Below are 21,189 nucleotides of genomic sequence, written 5' to 3' on the forward strand. Positions count from 1 at the left end.
ATACAAATTCTTAGAAATTGAGTTTTGTTGTAATCTATTTTCTAAGATCGCATTACTTAAATTTTTAGGTTTTAAATTTTAGTACTATGCCAAGAAGGGCTACATAAACACCAAATGGGAAGAAAATATATTTTGGTAAGCATTTAAAATATTTATCCCTGTTATCTTCCAGGTTAAAGGAGCCTAATTCATACCCCACACATGGCAAACAGGATAGACCAAATGATACTCTTAGGAGTATCAAGCAGGAGGGAGGGAGCATCCTGAAGAAGAGAAAGACCTGCCTCTGAGGGCGAAGAGCTGGGGCTGCCTCTGCAAGCTCATTAGGCCTTAGGGAAAGTAACCCCTTAGTGGAGCTTGGAAAGGGTGGCCTTTGTGACTCTGTGATCTACAAAAGAGTCCTTTTGCTTTGAGAGAAAAGATGAGAAAATGCTCTTCTCTTTGTTAGTTCTCAGGTTTCCTGGGTGGGAGAAAACCTAAACGGGTGGCCCATGATCGACATATAACTTTCTTAGCAAAATGCCAATGTGCTCTCCTAAATCTCAATCAGACAACATGTCGGCCTGCAGGTGCACAAGACTTAATGGCATTTCCAGCCATTCTTTTTTTAAAGGTATATATGAACCATTTAGTCTTTCACTCACTATATAAGAGCTCAACACCTTTTACAGAGGTTGCAGTAAAAAGATCCATGGTAAAGTTTACTTTTCTTGGCATTGTTAGGGAATGTTCTGTGCAAGCAAGTTTTTTGATTTCCAGCATATATTTATTTAATTTACATAAATAAAATTTTATAATCACTTTATTGAGAAACCTTTCCAAGAATGATTACTTAGTCTCTGATCTTGAACCTAAAAGAGTGACACAGTTTAAGCTCCCTGTAGTAGGCCAAAGTTTATTGACAGGGGCACGTATTTCTCTGTGCTGGATGTAGCCAGCTCCCAGAGGTGCGCTGACCCTAACACTCACTGGCCCTAGGTCTTTATGCCTTTGAACATTTATATATAGCTTGCTTACAGATTTTCTTTTCCTTCCCTTGTTGTTGTCTTTCACCATCTCTTCTTGTTGTAGTGTTTGTTCTATCAGTCTATCTTTATATTTGCTGTTTATAATCTTCAAAGAATTGTGAAGCTATATAGCCATGTTCATCAAAATTTTCTCTAAATTAAGAAAAGGTTCTGCATAGGTCTCAAGAGGCTCTCCCACGAGGACAGCACCTATAATGTGGATTTTAACAGCCCAGAGGTTGACAACTTCCCTGTTTGTGGTGTTTCACTGGATCACAGAAGTTGTTACATATGTGGCCTCAGGATGAGTATAAACACAAAAGCAGCGGTATTTCATGCCATTATTTTGGGGAAAAAAGCCCCAAATTGCATTTTATTTTTTCTTAAGGTATTTTCCTATAAGAAATCTGATTATTAAGTGAAGCTCTGCTCGTTCTAAATTGTTGAGACTGCTGGATAAGTTGACTCTGAATAAGTGAGATGCTTTTTTGACTCTCTTTGATTTTTGTCACTTTACAACAGTAAATTCATATATTGAGATTCATACAGAAAACAATGACTAGCACTGGACTTGCATTATCATATAGGTCTTCACAAAATTTCTCTGGGTGTAATAATTCTTCCTTCATTATACTGATAAAGAAACGTACCCAAGGTTATTGTTATGGACTGAATTGTGTCCCTCCAAAATTCATATGTTGGAGTCCTAATCTCTAGTTCCTCAGAAGGTGACCCTATTTAAAGATAAGATCTTTAGAGAGGTAATCAATTTACAATGAGATCATTAAGGTAGGACCTAATTCAATATGACTGGTGTTCTTAAAGGAAGAAATTTGGACACAAACACGTACAGAGGGAAGACAATGTGAAGACTCAGGGAAAAGACTACCATCTACAAACCAAGGAAAGAGGCTTGGAACACATCCTTCTCTCATCTCCCTCATAAACAACCAACCCTGACAGCTCCTTGATTTTAGACTTCTAGCCTCCAGAATTGTGAGACAATACATTTCTGTTGGTTAGGCCACACAGTCTGTGATACCTTGTTACAGCAGCCCTAGCAAACTAAAACAGCCACAGAAGTAGCACATGACAAAAACAGAATTCACAATGAGGTCTAATGCTCAAGCTTTTGCATGGTGTTTTCAGTCTCTTCTCTGTGATTTTGTGTGGTCTGGGGTAGAATCAGCTGGTCAAACCGGAGTTGGACAGTGGCCATGGGAAGGACAAGCATGTCCTCTGCACTCATTCACAGGCTGAGAAGGAACCCTGTTAGCTAAGCCTGTGGTGCTGAAAATCCCCACCCCCTCTGCTTCCTTGGAGGCGTGCTCTGGGGTCTCTGCTTGGCAGAGACTGTGACTATGAGTCAGCTTGTGTCTGGAGCAAGACTAAGGCTATTGTTCCTTAAGCATGACTGCTGCCACTTGTGGATGGAGGCAAACTGTAATATTTTGATCAATTTCCTTTAAAGAAACAAGTAGAAAATGGAGGAGCTTCATCCATTAAGGGGAAAATAATCAGAAGCTTGGAAGAAGATAAATGTGCTCTTCATTCTGATAAGATGCAGAAAGTGCTCATTAAGAAAAATCAATGATGATGACACAAAGAATAAATCATCTGACACATTGAAAACCCTTTAAGGTCATATAATTTTCACTCAAATGGATAAATACTACACTTGTGCACATCTATCTCTTTAGTAGCACATATTATAAACCAAATTGGAATGATCAGCTTAAAAAGAAATCTTTGTCTTTACAAATATTCTAAATGTATTAGTAGGATGTTGACAGAAAGTCGATGCCATCGGAATTATTATTTGGTCATAAAGACCTAGCTGGTATAAAACTCTCAGGTTAAGTGTCTCCAAGGGAAAACTATTTTAAATAAATTATCCACATAGATATATGTAGAAAGGTCGATATTATATCAGAAAAATTATATTTGTAAACAATATAGATATGTTCCTGGGCATATGAATTTGTGAAAGCTCACACTAACAAACCTTTAAGATCTAATTTAAATTGCTTTATTTTTGCAGAGATACTCACGGCAGGAAGTGCAAAGAAAGAAATGCCAAGGAGCGCAAAGCCTGCAGAAAGCAATCTTCCCAGCCAAGTTAGGGGAGTTTTGTCTCCATAGCCAATCGTTGTCAATGTAATCTAAAAACAAAATAAATAGAATGTGCAGCTTAAGTACGTGAGAGGAAAGTTAGGACCTATGAACAAGAGGCAAAGCAACGTTTCCACTAAATCATTATTCAACACGTCTTGTGGGTGCATTTTATTACTGTGCTTTAATTTTCCATGACGCATAACAGAACCTCTCTTTGTTTAAGATAGGGAATAACCTACATACTTGTTCCTCTCTTATAACACAATTTTATTTTCCATCTTTTTAATGTGTGTTCCAAGAAAGGTTATTTAAGTTAAGTGGATAACCATCAGTGATATAGAAGCGATAGCACCATAGATTTAGGACTGGATCAGTACACAAAACAATAACTTATGTTAATTATGGCTGTCCATTTATTACCTTGGCAGGCATTTCCTGAAGGTCTGGTGTGTGCAAGGTACGTGTTATGATTTATAGTGGAACAAAAACAAGAGGTACATAGTTCTTGTCCTAAGATATTTACAGCATAAGAGGGCGACATGTCACACACAAATCATTAAAACACAAAATAGGGCAAGACAGGTATTATGATGGATGCACAATTAATCTACCACGGGAATTCAGAGGATAGATTATTACCAGCTTGGGGAGGATGTGATCATACCTAGCCTTTGAAAAAGGAGTAATATTTTGAGAGGCAGAAATGATACAGAGGGTGATCTGGAGCCGGGGAAGGGGGTTGCAGGGGAGGAATCAGGTGACCAGCTTTATAGCAGTGAGAACAGAAAGGGTAGGTTCTGTTCAGCTGGGCTGGAGCATGGTGAGCCTGAAGAGGATTAGTGAAAGAGGTTAACTAGATATGCTAAAGCTGGACCAGGGAGTGTCTTTGAAAAACGCTAATTAGTTCATGTCTTTCCCCTGATCAAACTGTTCCAGGGTCTTCCCATGCCACTTAGAACAGTCCCAGCTCCTCTCCAGGGCCAACGAGGTTCTGCAAGATCTGGCAGAATGATGCAGCAATTGAATTGGAACAGTGGCGATGGGACTACACGGGAGTGGAGAGTAAAGAGATGTGTTTAGGAAGTCAATAGAAATATATTTACTGATTGTCTGGGATCAAGGGGAAGACTAGGTCAACAAGGACTTGACAATTTCAAGGGGAAGATAGTTCCACCATAAATAAAAATATGAGAAAGAGAAGATTTTGGAGCAAAGGTGAGTTTGGTTTTGCAAAGAAAGGTTCTTAAAAAAGTCAGTATGATTCAGATCTAGAAAAGTCGAGCAGGAAATTGAGATCGTGAACCCGAGTCTTGAGAGAGAGAGAGAGATTGGGTTTCCCTTGAGATTTGGGTTTTGGAATCGGGCACAGGGTAGTTGTTTAAGCTTTGTGAATAAATGAGATTGCAGAGCATTCAAAGAAGGGGTCCAAAGAGACCTCAGGAAACACAGACATTTAAGGGATGGAAGAGAAAGGAAAGTCAGAGAAGAATATATTTTTTTCAAAAAGCGGGAGAACTAGGAATGGGTTATATAAACAGAAACTCAACGGAGAAGAGGAGTTTCACAAAGGACCAGGTGATTCCCGATGTCACAGGCTCATAGATAACAAAGAGAATGAGGACTGAGAAAAGATATTGGACACGGAGATAGGTAGTTACTGATGATTTCTAAGAAAGTGGTTGCTTTGTTCATGTCACCTTACCTGGGCTTTGAAGGAGTCGTAAGTTTATGAGACAAAGAAATGATAGAGGGATATAAACTCCACAATGCCAGACCTTTCAGAAGTACTCCACTCACCTGACCACTCCTTTCTAGAATCTCTCTTCTCTTATCACTTCTGTGGTTTTCCCTTTATATCTCCTATAGCTCCTCTTACGTGGCTCCTCCTCCTCTAGTCAACCTTTAAATATCACTTGAGGTTTGGTTCTGCATCTTTTTCTGTTTTTTTTTTTTTTTTTTTAAATTATATTATCCTCTAACTTTCCTTTCTCTTTTAGCTCCTCTTTTATTTTTTCTCTCTTCCCAGATGATCTTAAATGTTCTCGTGGATTTAAATACCATTTTTATGCTGAACAAACCAAATTTATACTTCCAGGCCAGGCCATTCTTTTGAGCTCCAGATTCTTACATCTGTGGTTGATATTTTTATTTGCATGTTGCGCAGTCATTTAAACTTAACATGTTTAAAACAGAACTCTTGTTTCTTCTCAACCTGTTACTCCCCCAAATGTATTCCCCCGCACTGTAATCCAGAGCGCTGTCATTTACTCCGTTGTCACATCAGAAGCCGTAGAGTCACCCTGATTGCTCCGTTCTCTCACTCCCTTCACTGAATCTATCAGCAATTCCCATTGATTTTATCTCCCAAAGATACTGCACATTTATCCCCTTTGCTCTGTCTTCACTGCCACCATGATAGACAAGACAGCTACAGCAGCCCCTAAATTGCTCTCTGATTTTGCTCTTGCCTCCCTTCAGTTCTTTCTCCACACTCCTGCAAGCGGTATCATTTCCTTATTGCCCTCTAAAAATACTTCAATGGCTACTCATTGAATTCAGAATAAATTCCAAGCTCCTAACCATGGCCTACGTGACACGGACTCCACCTGCTTCCTAAGATCATCCTGCTTTCATCCTCGCTCACTGCGTTTTAACCACAGTATCCTTTCAGCTCTTCAAACATGCCAGGTTACTTCTGCCTCATCCTGTTCCCTCAGCCAAAAGTGCTCTTCCTACTCTTCCCAAGGCTCCTTCTCATCCTTCAGGTCTTCTTCAAAATATCTCGCCAACAGAGAGGACTTCCTTACCCACTTTGTCTACAATAGGGCCTCTGGTCATCTCTATTTCAGATTCTTGTTTCTTAATAGCACTTGTCCTAAGTGGCAGTTTGCTGTATTTTTTTATTTTTATTTTTTATTTTTTAGTGGAAGGGTCCTTATTTCCTTTACTAGAAAGAGGAACCATGTCTTTATTCTTTGTTATCTCCCTGACATCTAGCATGATGCTTGCCACGAAGTAGAAGGAACTCAATGAATATTTAGTAAATCAATGAAGAATTCTTTCAAGAATATTGGTGATAAATGGAGTGAGAAACAGGGCAAAAACTCCTTGAAATCTCTGACTCTGCGGGGATGCTTTCTAAAACGTATTTGCGCATGTTTGCAGAGAGGATGAGCCTGGGGAAGGAAGAGCTGGTGGCTTTATGATGAGTTAAGGCAGAGAAAATAGGATGAAGAGTACTGTTGGAGGGGTTAGCCGTGGCAGGGTGAAAGGACACCTCTTTCATGTGGGGGGAAGTTGTGGACACAGTGTGAATGGAGGGCAGGACTGAGAATGCTGGAGCTGTTTCCCTTCAATTCCAGTGAAGAAGAGGGTGAGATCATCTGTGGGGAGAGAAAAGTTTGGAACAGAGGAAAAGACTTGGGGCTGTGAGAGTGTGAGAAAGTGTTAAGTACAAATCAACGAGAGGCCTACTGGGCAGAGGAAGCTCATCCAAGGTTGGAGAGAGGGAATTCGTAGCAGAACCTAGTAGCCAAGTTAATTAAATACCACGAGCAGTATCAGTATGGGACTCTCAAAGGAATTCCTTGAGATTGCAATGAAAATATTCCAGCTCAATTTTATTACAGGTTCCTAATCTTAAATATGTGAAAATGATTTTAATCTGCTATGCTTTTTCTGCAAAATAGTTCAATCCTTTTACAGCAGTTTATTAATAATCATGAACTAAAAAAGAAATTTCATGGTTTGGTCACGGTGATAATGTTACATTTCAGGGTTTGCTTTACGTTCTAATAATACATTTGAGTTATTCTCCTTGGCCCAGTGCTCAGAGAGTGGGTTTTAAACCACTGCCTCTAATTCTGAAGAATGTGACATGGCGAAGTGACAATGTGCTCAGTGTTTTATTCTGAGTAGAGAAGAACGCCTGCTCCCTCTCATTCCAAGACAGTTGCCCTTACAAGAGTTGTGAACTTTGAGTTTTGAACTCTGAGAGCAGCACCCTGGGGTCCCTCTGGGGGCAGCGAAGGCTCTGTCTGCCTTCTCTGCACTCTGGTTCAGGCTTCCGGATGATCATGTCTCCTCACATGCAGGGGACTGGAATGACCAGCAGTGCGGCCAGCCGCAGCAACTTCCTCCACTCCGATTTCAAAGTCAAAGTCATTTAGGGTGTTGCTTGGTCGAAAGTGCAGGGGCCTTTTGTTGCCAGGCTAAGTGTGAGAAGGGTCAGGCAATAGGGGGCAGTTTCCTTTCTCTCCATGCCAAGGAGAAAGTTAGTGGGGAGTTTCCTGGGTGCATCAGTTCACATCTTGTGGCCGAAAGGAGACCACTGGGCTTCCTGATGTGAACGGAGAAGTAGCACCAGAGATGAAATTATGATGTTTCTAAGATAAATTTATGATAAAAAGATGTGAGCCTTCTTTGTGAATTCACACTGGCCCATATGCTTGATCTAGCTGCTGACTTTTTAAGGCCTTAATTGGCTGCATTTGATAAAACCATCCCCAGATGAAGCTTGCATAGATATTCATTGATTTTCTTAACTTTCAGGTCAAGCTGTCCTTGAAGTACCGGTGAGTCTTCTGGGAACAGGACAACTGCATTACCATTCTTTCCTTTTCCCAGCACCTGGAAGGCTCTGCTAATGGATATCAGTGGCTCCTTTGCACACGGACTGAGTAGCAGAAGCCCTTCTGGTGTGTATTCTCCCCGACTTGTGTTAAACAATAAACCCATTTCTATCCTTCGGAAATCTTGTGAATTTTTCAGTGGCTGAACCCCATAATGATTAGTTTCATTTGGATCTAAAGTTAGAGAAAGGCTCACACAGAACCCCAAAGACATCGGCTCTTTAGGGAGCTCCTGGAACAGCAGCTTGTTTTAGGCAGTCTTGAGAGGTGGCATATGTGATATTGAGGGGATTGGAGGAAATCACACCTGGAGGAAATTGACTATATTGGGCATAATTCCATTTTTTGACCTACTTCTAGAGCTTATAGGAGGTATGTTAGTGAACATATGCTGAACTGATTAAATTTTCAAAATTTATTTATGTATTTATTTATGCACTTATTTATTATTGATTCTTACTCATTTACTTTTTTTTTCCTTTGCCAGTAATTTATTTAGCACAGGTTTGCTGTGGGAATTATAATAAATTCATTAGCCTTTAGCATACAAGATAATATTTCTTAATAAGCCAATTAAAGAAATAATATACTCCAAACAAATGACAGATTAATCACAGTATTGCTCCAGATAAGGGGAGATGAGAGGAATAAAGTCTAAATTTGCAGAGGTATATTTTTTTTATACGTTACACATTGACTTTTGACTATGGTGTCTACTATCTCATTAGAAAGGTCGTGAAATTTTGAATTTACTTTTAAAAGTTAGAAGATAAATTTAAAACACTTCCAATATCTCTTCCAGCGCAATTTTAAGGAGAGCGATACTTTCATGAAGCAAGAGGATGCCATTTATCAACCATACTTTATGACCTGAGGTGGAAGCTGGCAGATGCGTTCTCAGGCTGCAGCCTGACAGGATAGATGAGGACCTGAGAGGGATGGTTGAGCCTGTTGCTCAACCTTGGTGAGCCTAAGGAAGGCTGGGAGTTTGTGCTGCCTCTCCAGATGGACGATTTACTTGAAGGTGATTTGGCAAGTGGGAACAGCTCAGATAAATGTTTGCCCTCATATTCCATATGCTCAGCTGCAGTCATGCAGGTGAGAAAAGATATTTTCTGAAAATTCATGGGTTGCAAATATGGGCATAAAGTTATATTCGTAGTAGCAAAGTCTGAGGTACACTGGGGACATCTCAGTGTTTAGTGATCAAGAATTCTTCCTCAGGAATAATACTGCAAAACAAATGCAATTTTTTTTTTTTTTTATGGGATGGCAGATGCTACGGTCAGATTATAACTTAGACATCAGCTGGACTACTGTTATTATTATTATTTTCAATAGCAGAATTCATTCAAGACCAGGAGATATAAATTTTTCAAGCAACAAATCAACAAGTATTTATTGGTCTGATTTTGAGGATACAATTATGAATACTAGTTTATAGCTAATGTACTTATGTGAACAAGTTAAGAATATACTATCTGTAGATTTAATTTCTCCATAAGGGGGTCTATTAAGGGAGGATGACTAACACTGGTAGTTTGTCAACAGTCTCCTCCTTCCCCCATTCTTCTTTCGTTTCTCTCTTCTCCTCCTCCACCTCCTCCATAGTCATAGAACCTGTGTAGTTAATTTTGAAATTTGGATACCTTGAGCTAGCAGATCAAAAAGGTTAGATCTTCAACATCAGAAGCTCCTGTATTGGTGGTATCATACAACTTGGGTTCTGCTGTGGCAGATAACTCAGGGCATTAGCATTCTATATTGATCTTCTGGGCTTGTGGTCGAATATGTAATAATAGTAGTAACTAACATTTGTGTAGTGCTTGATAAAGCACATCTACATGTCCTAATCTCATTTAACACACACAGCAACTTTGTGTTTGGCTGATATTACTATCGCCATTTTACAGAGATATTAAATGATTGCTTAATATCATACCTCCACTAAATCATAACGACGAGGGTAGAACTCAGGTCTACTGACTATCGTTCTGTTATTTTCCATACAACATGTGCTCAACACTTATGGAATAATACTGAGCAAAATTTCCAGAGCCATGTGTGAGATGATATTATACAAGGAATAGACTTCTTAGGAAAGACTTCCCCAAAGAAGTTTATGACCAATGCACTTCACAAATGCATGCTGCTAAGGTAGGCGTGGGACTTGCTGATGCTCATAACAGCCGGGGTGTTTGGGTGGATAGCGGCTGGGGGATGTGTGTCTCAGTATTTGCTTGGCAGTGAACAATGTTCTTGAATAGTTAGGAACTGGTGTGTTCATTATTTCATAGCCAAGTAAAGCTTCGATACCATCAGGTAATGCATTGGTAGTAAGAAACACTTGTTAACTTTTATTTAATGTACCAGCACTGAGTCAGAAAACAAGAGTTTATAAGTGGTTCCAGAAAATGTTTTGTCCTGGTGAACCCAATGTAAGGAGGGTTGATTCTTAGAATTATAATGTATTATCAAGGACAAGGGTATCTTTGTTCATTCCACAAACTTACACCATTTCTTATTCTTAGATTTTGCAGGGGGGATGAAACTTATGGCATATATTTGGGCTGTATGACCTGTTGAGTGCACAGTACACTATATTATACATTGAGCTGTCTATATTGTTTGCTTCGAGAAAGACTGTAAAAATTTCAGCATGAATTCTAACTCTGGCTGATACTGAATTCTTCTACATGCCTGAAGTAATCATTTCAAGCACACAGTCTCAGGTGGAGGCTGTATTTAGATGCTTACTCAAGAGTAGATTTATACTATCTGCTGCTGTATTTTTTTAAAAAACCCACAACACCATCTTCATCATAGAAATAGCATTAAATAGAAAGAGGACAAACTGGCCTTTACTCGGTCATTACCAGAAAAAATTACTTCAGGAAAACCTGATCTTAAGTCAGTTCTGAACAAATTTAAAGCAAATCAAAAGGAGAAAAATAATAACAGGAAATAAGATAATGATAAAAGATAACTCCAGAAATACCTGTTACAAATTTACTTCAGAATAAATCTAAAGCAACTAACAAGGAGGAAAATAATAACAGGAAATAACATTAAATGGAGCTGTGCCCATCAGAAGATCCTCTTTTCCTGTAGCTGCCAGCGCCTGAGCTACTAGAATTGCCTTCCCTTACCTCTCCTCCACTTCCTTTGTCATCAGGGCCCCTTGAGTTACCACTTCAGAGCCCAGAACATCTTTTAATCACAACCCCCAATTCCCGAGACCCTCCTGTGCGTAAGCTGTGGGTCCACCATGAAGCATATAGCTCTTTCTGTTTCTTTCGTTATAAAGGTGCTTCCATCTAATATCCACAATAGCAGTGACTACACCAAAAGTGGCCACCATCTTTGTTTGGGCACTTGTTATGGTCTTAGTACCAGGCCCTTTATCTCCATTATCCCATTTGAGTTAGGTACTGTTATTTACCTAGTACGGAATTGTTTTTAGAGATCAAAGTTCTTTGAATTGTTATTGGCTTTGAGCAGTGCTGATCACACCACTGTATTCTTCAAAAGGTAGTCTTGGAAATAGCCCACAACATCTTTTTAATGAAAGGAGTTACGTAATTAGTATTTAGAATTCACTGGAATACTGTATCCCTGACCACAAATGGCGTTTTGATACTTAAGTCAATACTTGGGGCTTTTTTAACAAAAGGAATTTTCCTTTTCTCACCAAAGCCCAGCACTTAGAAACACTCAATTCTGGATGCCTTAATTTCTCTACTTACTCTGGATACTTCCATAATTAGCAAGATGTCTGTTATGTGCAACATGGACAACTTTACCTAAAAAGTATCGAACTATATATTCCTTAAGGTCTTGATTAACACATGATAAGGGTATAGTATTCTAAATTTACTTTATTTCACACTGGAGATGTGGTATATGTTCTCATAATGAATAAAAATAATAAGCCCTCTGCTGTTTGTGTCTTCTAGGCTTTACACAATTCCGTTAATGAGTCAGTTAATACCAAAAAACTCAGTAAGGCCTTTTTTATTCCTAGAAACTTAACATTTCAGAAGATTTTTACTCTCATATTCGAGACTAGATTTTTAAAAAATGGAGGCATAATTAGGCCATTCAAGGAACCTGTTAATCACAGGTTAAACTTCAGTCAGAATAGCACTACTGAAATGGAAATCAATGAAAATAGAGTGTTTTCCCACCCCTCTCCCCAAAGTCACAGAGATGACCTTTGAAAACCTGCTACTTGGGTTATTCTGGCTAAAGAAACAGCTGGTGACTAAGTGGGAGGTGTATTAAGAGGTTCTCACACAACAATTCTTATTAGTAATAAGGAGAAATGGAGGACTGATAGGAAGAAGGATAAAGAGCTGCCAGGCTGAACTCACGGGCAACTGCATCTCAGTGGGAAGAGGTGCGCCTGAGTGTCTCTGAGTAACTGCCTGAGTAACTGGTTTAAATAGTTACAATTATCAAAGAGAAGGAAAAACTGAACTTAAATTCAAATTGTTGCTTTGAAAGCTGGGATAATAAATTGTCTTCTCCTCACTGGCTAGAAAAGCCTCCTGTTTTCTTAATTTACACAGTTTACCGCACCATGAGTCATAGATTTTTGTTTGCTCTCCGCGTTTAAAAGTATTTTAAGAATGTCGGATGACTGCCCTCTTTTGGGTTTTCCACTTTCCTCCTTTCAAAATGTCCAATTTTCGCCTGTGGGGATGGGAGAGAGGAGGAGCTGGAAACCAAATTCAAATGAACAGAATGCCTTGTTATCAGTGGCACAATCTTGTAGACATTTACTCTGATAATTTAAGAGAAAAAATCTTAATCTTCAGGTACACATTTCTGATTTTTACTCATTTTATTACTGCTATGCTACCAACGAACATATCAAGTTCTTTTTAATACAGTCCTGAAAAATTTCCTTTGTCCATGACAAGAGTTCTAGCTCCTGCTGATGAGGTTATGATATATAGTGGAATAACACAACAACTGGTAACTTAAACCTATGTTCCACAAAGTTAAAACAAACAACTTATCAATGTTTTAATCGCAGTTTAAGAAATATATTTTTTATTCAAAATATTTAAAAATATTTATGTATTTTTTTTTGGCAACAATCTGACACTCAAGAAATATTGATGATTTATGAGTGAACTTTGTTGGACCAAAAAGATGGAGAAATTCTTTAAACAATTGTAAATGCTGTATATTTTTGCATATAAACCTTTTGGAATATCTTAGGGAATAAAACAAAAAGAAGTATGGTTTATATATTGATCAGAGCACTTTATTCTGTGACATTCTTATTAGGGCACATGTCTCAATTACTGTTTTTTGAATTCTTTACAAGTAGGGAAGTTTTTGCTTCAGTGGAGAACTATGCGTTGTTTAGCGTATACATGTCCAGGTTATTGAATTCTGATTTAATGGGGCTCGGCATGGCCTTTGAGCTATTTCACAACTCTAAGTTGCAGATAACTGGTAGTAATGCAAAATAATTCTTGTCTATAGACATGTAAGTAAATTCTATCTAGTGGTGGTTTAATTGAAGCCAGTTTTGCCTCTATCTGCAGATTCATTTTAATATTCCTGATCTTTATACTTTTCTGTTCTTTGGCTAGTCCTTCGAACTGCTTGTAGCATCTTCCTGGTTCTCTCATCAATACTTAATTAAATAATAATAAAAAAATGAGTTAAATAAAATCTTTAGCATATGTTTATTTTCTTTCTATATGAGTCATGATTACTTTTATTTATTTGGAAAATCATTTCTTACTAAAAATATAAAAAAAAGTAGGTTTTTAAGTGGAAAATTTTGAAATCAGGTGTCTATACTATACTCTCTAATCTCATATATGGTTACCAGTTTTCTCTTTTTCACTTTTCGTGCCATAATTTTACTCTTCTAACTTTTATTCAGCTACCCTACCCCCTTTTTTTACATTAGATAAACTTTTTGATGAATGTCAATCCAGTGCGGCAATTGGTAATTTAAATCTGTGCTCCACAAAGCTAAAACAAACAAATAAGCCCATCAGCATTTTAATCACAGTTAAAAACATGTTATATTTTTATTTTGGCAACAGTCTAGTACTCAAGAATTACTGCTAATGATTTATAATGGAACATAATTTTGTCGAACCAAAGAGATGGGAAAACTCTTTAAACAATTATAAGTACTGTATATTTCCATATAACTTTTTTTTAAGAGTTAATATTTTTATTGAGACTATTCATAGGAATCATTACACAGTTCAAAGGAAAAAACTTCATGCATCCAATAAATAAAAACAGATTTTTCTACTTACTGTGCCCCACCACAGAGCATCTGCATATGTAGAAAACTCTTTATTGGCGTCCTTTTCCACCAGATAGACGAGGAAAGATGAAAAAATAAGAACCAAAAATCCTATGTACCAAGCCGTGATTAATTCCTAGATAAAAAAGGAATGAAAGATTTTTAGCAGTGGAAAATCTTTGAAAAAGAGAGCTATCTATTCATGATTCCATTTGTTTGACTACGTCTTGGATATCTATGATGACTTTTAAACAATCTATTATATACCACATCTCAAAATTGCTTTGACCAGTTTCTGAAATGACTATTTGTTTGTGATGTTTATTAAATATTACAGCAATCAATGAAAAAGTTAAAAAACATCTTATCTTATAACTCAGAAAGCAAACCTTACCTTGCTGTGAGCATAAACCACTGAACCTAGTAATTTCCAAGTGCCTCCCCTTCGATCCATGCGCACCATACGGAGGATCTGTAGGAAACGGAGACTTCTGAGTGCAGACGTGGCAAAAATATTACCCTGAGTTTTCGCAGAAACAACTGCTATTGAAGCGATAAGAACAATGGTATCTGAAAAAAACAGGTTGAAATAGCCATAAATAGCGTGACTAGACGATTTAATTTCTCAAGACAATATTTCAGAAAGGTGCACTTGGACCTATTTGAGGTACAAATAACCATATCTTGAACCCCAACCTGGCTTAGTGCTACGTAGTGCTACTTGGACTCTGGGGTTACCCAAGAGTGAGAAGGCAGAGAACAGGGCCTACCTCTTGCCTTAGTTCTGGCCCCGTGACCATTCTATGCTTTACCTATGTAATTCTGAACCACTTACTATTTAATCTTCAACAAATTGACAATGGCTTTCAGGAAGTTTAGTGTTCCAGGGAGCCCTAAAGCTGTGGGACAGCTTTCCACAACATCTCTGGTTCCATTAGCATTTCTGTCTGGCAGAAAGGAGCTTCTGCCTCTGTCTTAACACCCTGCTTCCTAGTTGATTCCACAGTGGCATCATAGTCTATGCCGCTATAAAGGTGCCATTTGGTATAATCATTTCTCTTGTTTTCTTGCCAAAGAAGCTTGTAGCTCCTTTCTGGGGGGAAAAAAAAAATCCCTTATGTTGTGGAGTCTGCAACTTTACATACTGTTTAACAAAGGCCTCAACTAAGCTGAATATTCTAAGCTCGCTGCAGAGTACTCTTTATACCTGTGCAGTCAATTATGTGTAAGTTTACTACACAAATTAAATAATATTATATTTATTACAATAGAGTATGTAATTATACACACTGTGCATTGCATGGGAATGAATATTTAATGTTTGACTTATTGGCATTTGGCTTAGAAAACCTGCCCTTTTGTAAGCTAAAAAGAGAAAAAATGCAGCTAATGAAAGCATAGAAAAGATAAAAGAGGACTTAATTGCTCCAAAGGTAAACATCTGAATGATGTAAAGTAGGCTTTGAAGTGGAAGATGTGAAGTGGGGATGAATGGCCTCCTATGGCAATTTTAAAATAAGTTAGCCTGACCTTAACATCCTCAAATAAAATTTTCTTCCTGCTTTAAGCAGGCATCCACGGAGTTTTAGTTCAAGGGTATTGCATTTATAATGTTCCCATGATCCTTAGGATTAACTGCTGTATGAATGTGTACTCGTCATTCAACTCAGTCCTTCCAGCACTTAGAAAGCTCTTGTCTCCTGATGTGGACTGAGAAGATCTTCTGAGTCACTCTCCTGGGGCCCCTTTTGGGTCAGGACTTAGAAGGAGACGGGTCGGTAGATGGCAGTATGAATGTCACCTGAAAGCTTTTTTTCAATCAGCTCTGGATGCTAGGTGGTTTTGTATATAGAAAGCCACAAGTGCATCTTAGAATTACTGCTCTCTGCAGCTGTTGAAAATGAGAAGGAACTAAATGTGTTGTTAAAGATATCAAAGACATTATATGAGGTAAATAAAAGCCAGTTACAAAGCAGTATGTACAATGTAATCTTATTTTAATAAATATTTATATTATACGACTAGGAACACATGTGAGAACATACACAAATTATTACCGTTAATTATCTCTAGTTGTGGAGAGTTGGGGTGTGTAGATGCATAAATAGCCTTTTCAGTTTCTAAGTTATTAAATTCTCTAATGTTGGAATTTTATAACAATGATTTCATCTTTTGAAATCAGAAAAAACTTCAAAAAAGTTAAGTGTGAAACATCTCTTGGTTTTTATCATTTGAAGGGAATTACTCCTGAGACAAATGGTTTACAGACAAAGAGATATTCCTTATATGGCCCTGCTGGATATATATTTGCTTGTAGTTTTCATTGAAATCTTGCTTCCCAACAAGTGTACAAAGAAAAATTTACAATATCCCATTTACTATGTTAAAATATTAGAAATAGTAGAAGTAAGTAAATGACTGGTAGGGATGCAGAAAACATAGCACTTGAAACTTACTATGTGCCTGCACTTTCTTTAGTTTTAAGTGTTTTACAAACATTATGTTACTTAATTCTGTAACAACTATGTTGGGTAACTTAATTCTGTAACAACTATTTTGCAGATGAAAAAGGTGAGGCACAAAAAGCATACATATTGTATTAGTGTAAAAAAATCGCTACAGATCTCTTAGACTACAGCACAAAAAGTATGCTACGAAGTTAGTTCATTAGAGAAAACCTAGAAAAAGTAAAAAGAACACTGCTGGTTTGAGATAATTTAAAAAAATTATGCACACAGTAAATCATAATCTAAATGTCTGAAGTCACAAAATATGCAAAGGTAACCACAGATTTGATTTAATACCCTCATTGTAATTCAGATCAGAAGAAAGTCAGAGTTCAGTAAAATTAAATCATAAATGAGCAACCAAATGACAATCAATGAATGCAGTCACAAAAATGTTTCTGGTTGGGTTACAGTCATCTACTGGAATTTTGCTGTCAGTATCACCTAGAATATTTTCTAAGTTAATATTTTAGAAGTTATAAATAATCTTTACTTTTATTTGTGTATTTATTATTTTTGAAGTCCATTACTTTATAGACTGGAGCCTCCACAAGATTGGATACTTATATTCCGAGTGCCTAGAACAGTACCTGAAACATGGTAGGCACTTGATTAGTATTTATAGAATAAACTTAGATTAACGGACACTTAAAAGTAGCTTGAGCTTTTTTCTCTTACCACATCAGTGGCTTAATGACTAGACTATTAATTTAAAACACTCTTAGGTTAATAGAGGGTCACCTCAATATTCAGCACTGAATTCAACTGCAACATAATAGTTCATAGTGATCATCCATTAAAGTTTATAAGAAGCTAATCTCACTAAGATTTACTTCTTATAAAACTGGGCAGGGGCAGTCTTTAAAGATGGCAACGTAGGAAGCTCCTGAAATCCTCTCCTCCCACAGACACACTGAATGAAGAAATTCCCTTTCAAGGAAATCCAGAAACTAGCTGAGGGACTCCTATATGTCAAATTAAAATTTACATACGTCTAAATAGGTAGGAAAAGGTGAGACACACTCTTGTCATAAACCCCACTCTCAGCACAGTGCCATATAATCTGAAGAGAACCCAATTTCTAGCCTCTCCCTGAGGGGGTAAGGGTTTGGACCTCACATCTAGTGCCTCAACTTTTAAGAACCCACCTGAAGGACGGGACCCTAAAACACCTAACTCTGAATCTTGCATCCATGAGACCCACAAGACTAGCACCCAAAGAAGCTGCTATTCACGGATGTGAGAACTCATGGTGATTATCCCCCATGGTTCAGTGCAGAGAGAAGAGGCAGAAACGCTCATCTCCCAGTCTTTCCCTCAAAGAGTTCTATTTGCATTCTTCAGTAGCTGCTGCCTGAAGGTCAGGCTTATAATTTAGCAAGCATCTTGGAGCTGACGGTAATCCTTCCTGGAGACCTGGATGGACACCTCCCTTGCCCTCTTCTTCTGGCCCTATCAAAGTTGCCAGTAGCTCCCCAAAAGAGCTTGTACTTAAATCTGGTATCGCTGCTTTTGAGGCTGCTGCTTGAGGGAAAGGTCCCTGGGTCACCTGGGGCTTGTATTCATGAGTTCCACAGGACTACAGCAAAGAAGAAATTCTTCATGGGCTCAGGAGCTCTCCTCCCCACCTACTTCCCTCTGGCTATACAAGTGGGATGAGCACTGATGAAGCAGGTAAAAATCACTAACCTCCCAGGTTCTCTAAGGAAGGGGCCTAACTACATACTTTCCCAGCTGCTGCCTGAAGGTACAGCCTTGGTAAACACTCAACACCTGGGAGCCATTAAGAACAAAGAAGATAGCTACACAATAACAAAAGTTTGAGAGACAACCAGAAGCTCACGCTAGGCTGATTGATGAAGCTGATCTCTTATAAAAACCTGTCTGTCAAGATTGGGAAAGGTGGTTGTTTTATGTAATGTACAGAAATCAACACAGAGAGTCAAGAAAAATGAAGAAATGGTAGAATATATTCCAAACAAAAGGACAAAATAAACCTCCAAGAACAAATCTTAATGAAACAGACAACCTAGAAGAAATGGATAAATTCCTAGAAACATACAAATTACCAAGACTGAATCTTGAAAAAATAGAATGTCTGAACAGGCCAATTATTAGTAAAGAGATTAAACAAGAATTTGAAAACCTCTATAACATACATGGAGATGTGGGAAAAAAAAAAAAAAAAAAAAAGAAAAGAAAAAAGAAAAAAGAAAACCTCTATACAAACAAAAGTCTAGGACCAGATGGCTTCACTGGTGAATTCCACCAAACATTTAAAGAAGAATTAATGCCAATCCTTCTCAAATTCTCTCTGTTCCACCCCGCCCCCGAATAGAAGAGGGCAGACACTTCTAAACTCAATAATAAAAAAACAGTCTGATTAAAAATTGGGCAAAGACTGAGTAGACATTTTTCCAAAGAGAATATATAAAGGGCCAATAGGTAAAGATGCTCAACATTATTAATCATCAGGAAAGTGCAAATTAAAACCATAATAAGATATCACTTCACACCTGTTAGAATGGGTATCACCAAACAGACAAGAGATAACAAGTGCTGGTGAGGATGAAGAGAAAAGGGAATCTTAGTTGGTGGGAATGCGAATTGGTGCAGCCACTATAAAAAGTAGTATGGAAGTTCTTCAAAAAATTAAAAATAGAACTACCACATGATCTAGCAATTCCACTTATGGGTATATATCCAAAAGTAATTAAAGCAGGATCTTAAAGAGACATCTGCACATCCATGTTCATCGCAGCATTATTCTCAATAGTGAAGATATAAAAACAACTGAAGTTCCACCAACAGATGAATAAATAAAGAATTATATATATATATGGTTCAGTTGTGAGAAAGAAGGAAATCCTAATGTTTGTAACAACATGGATGGACCTTGATGGCATCATGCTAAGTGAAATAAACTAGATAGAGAAAGACAACTATTGTATATCACCTATATGTGGAATCCAAAAGAGTTGAACTCACAGAGACAGACTAGAATTTTAGTTACTAGGGGCTGGGGGGATTGAGGGGAAATGCAAAGATGTTGGTCAAGGTTACAAACTTCTAGTTATAAGATGAATAAGTTCTGGAGATCTAATGTACACCATGGTGATTATATATGATAATATTGTATTATATACTTGAAAGTCGCTAAGCGAGTATATCTTAAATGTTCTCACCACAAAAAATAAATGGTAATTATGTTATGTAATGGAGGTGTTACAATATATAAGTGTATCACATCAATTGGTTGTATACTTTAAGCTTACACAATGTTATATGTCAATTATATCTCAATAAAACTGGGGAAAAATGGGTAGAATAACTTAAGCTTTGCAATTAGTTAACTATCTAAATGTTTTTTGAAACATAAGAGCCTTGTCTCAAGTGAAGATACCACATTTTAGTATAAGGTAAAAACTACAGATAACCCTTGAAGTGCATTCGCTTTAGATTCATTTACTTATCCATTCATGAGTTAAGCAGTTAATCGAATGTCAAGCATTATATTAGCCACTTGAATTTGAAATGAATATTCATTCATCTGATCATCAATCTATTACAAATATTTATTAAATTCCTACTATGTACCAGACATTGTGCTAAACGCTTCATGTACATCAATGGTTGTCAATGGGGACAATTTTGCCTCCCGGGGACATTTGGCAATGTTTAGAGACATACTATTTGATTGTCCTAACTGCAAAGGGAGTTGCTACTGGCCTCTAGTGGTAGAGGCCAGGGTTGCTGGGCATGCTACAATGCCCAGAACAGACCCCGGGAAAAGGAATTACCCAGTCCCAAATGTCAATAATGCCGAGGTTGGGAAACCCTGATGTACATTGTTTTTAGTCCTCCAAACAACCCTATGAGGTAGATGGAAGTATTACCATCTCTTGCTTACAAATGAAGAACTAAGTAAGGCCTGTAGTGGTCAACTAGCTGAGGCTAAACATCTGTAAGTGGTTGAGCTGGTCCTTACTTGACACCAAAAGTTGTGCCCTTAAGAGGTATGGTACACCATTCTTTGGATAAGAAAATCCAAAGTGACATGGGTGGGTGGTGGATGAGAGAGGGGTAGGCTGTGAAAGCAGGTGGATAATAAAACAAGAATAAATTGTTATTGCATAAAGCATTCAGGAAAAAGTGAATTAGAGGGAGGATAAAGCAGAAATAAAATTATACTAAAAACATATGGTACTTGTATGGACAAATCAAGAGAAAATGGGGCTAGAGAAAGAAATAGAACTGCTAATAAACAAGAAGGAGCTAAAATTGCATAGAAAAAAAGTATTTTATTTTGAGCTCTTAAAATCAGCTCCTCCTAAGGGAAACAGATGTGAACAAGTTGGGAAGTAGTGAAGAAATAGTTATTGATTACAAGCACCTCATTAGAAGTGTGAAATATAAGCTTATAAGGTAGTAGGAGGTAGTTCACCTAGTCACTGAATCCAAATGATTTATGGATGAATTCTTGAGATTTGAGAAGACTGCAAAGATTCGAACAAAATAAAAACTGTAATAAAATTTAAAATACATAGAGACTGTAAAAGAGCTTGTTATTAAACTCCACTGGAACTTTGCTATTGTATTATTTATAAAATCAATATAAATTGATCACCCTGGACCCTGTGTAA

At 37.6% G+C, this 21,189-nt stretch overlaps 1 protein-coding gene across 2 annotated transcripts in view; it reads right to left on the reverse strand.

Annotated features, from left to right (window-relative positions):
- KCNQ5 (potassium voltage-gated channel subfamily Q member 5) overlaps positions 1-21,189 on the reverse strand; it is a 469,107-nt gene that overhangs the window by 72,676 nt on the left and 375,242 nt on the right. Inside the window, exons 4-6 of one of the 2 annotated variants that reach the window (XM_011380375.2) lie at positions 14,434-14,609; positions 14,050-14,175; positions 3,059-3,169 (exon numbers count right to left, since the gene is read on the reverse strand). In XM_011380375.2, the coding sequence (XP_011378677.1) occupies positions 3,059-3,169; positions 14,050-14,175; positions 14,434-14,609 (413 nt within the window). The remainder of the gene's footprint in view (positions 1-3,058; positions 3,170-14,049; positions 14,176-14,433; positions 14,610-21,189) is intronic. The other variant, XM_011380376.1, reaches the window with a different exon arrangement.

The sequence above is a fragment of the Pteropus vampyrus genome, unplaced genomic scaffold (genome assembly GCF_000151845.1).
Source record: "Pteropus vampyrus isolate Shadow unplaced genomic scaffold, Pvam_2.0 Scaffold393, whole genome shotgun sequence".
NCBI classification, from domain to species: Eukaryota; Metazoa; Chordata; class Mammalia; order Chiroptera; family Pteropodidae; genus Pteropus; species Pteropus vampyrus.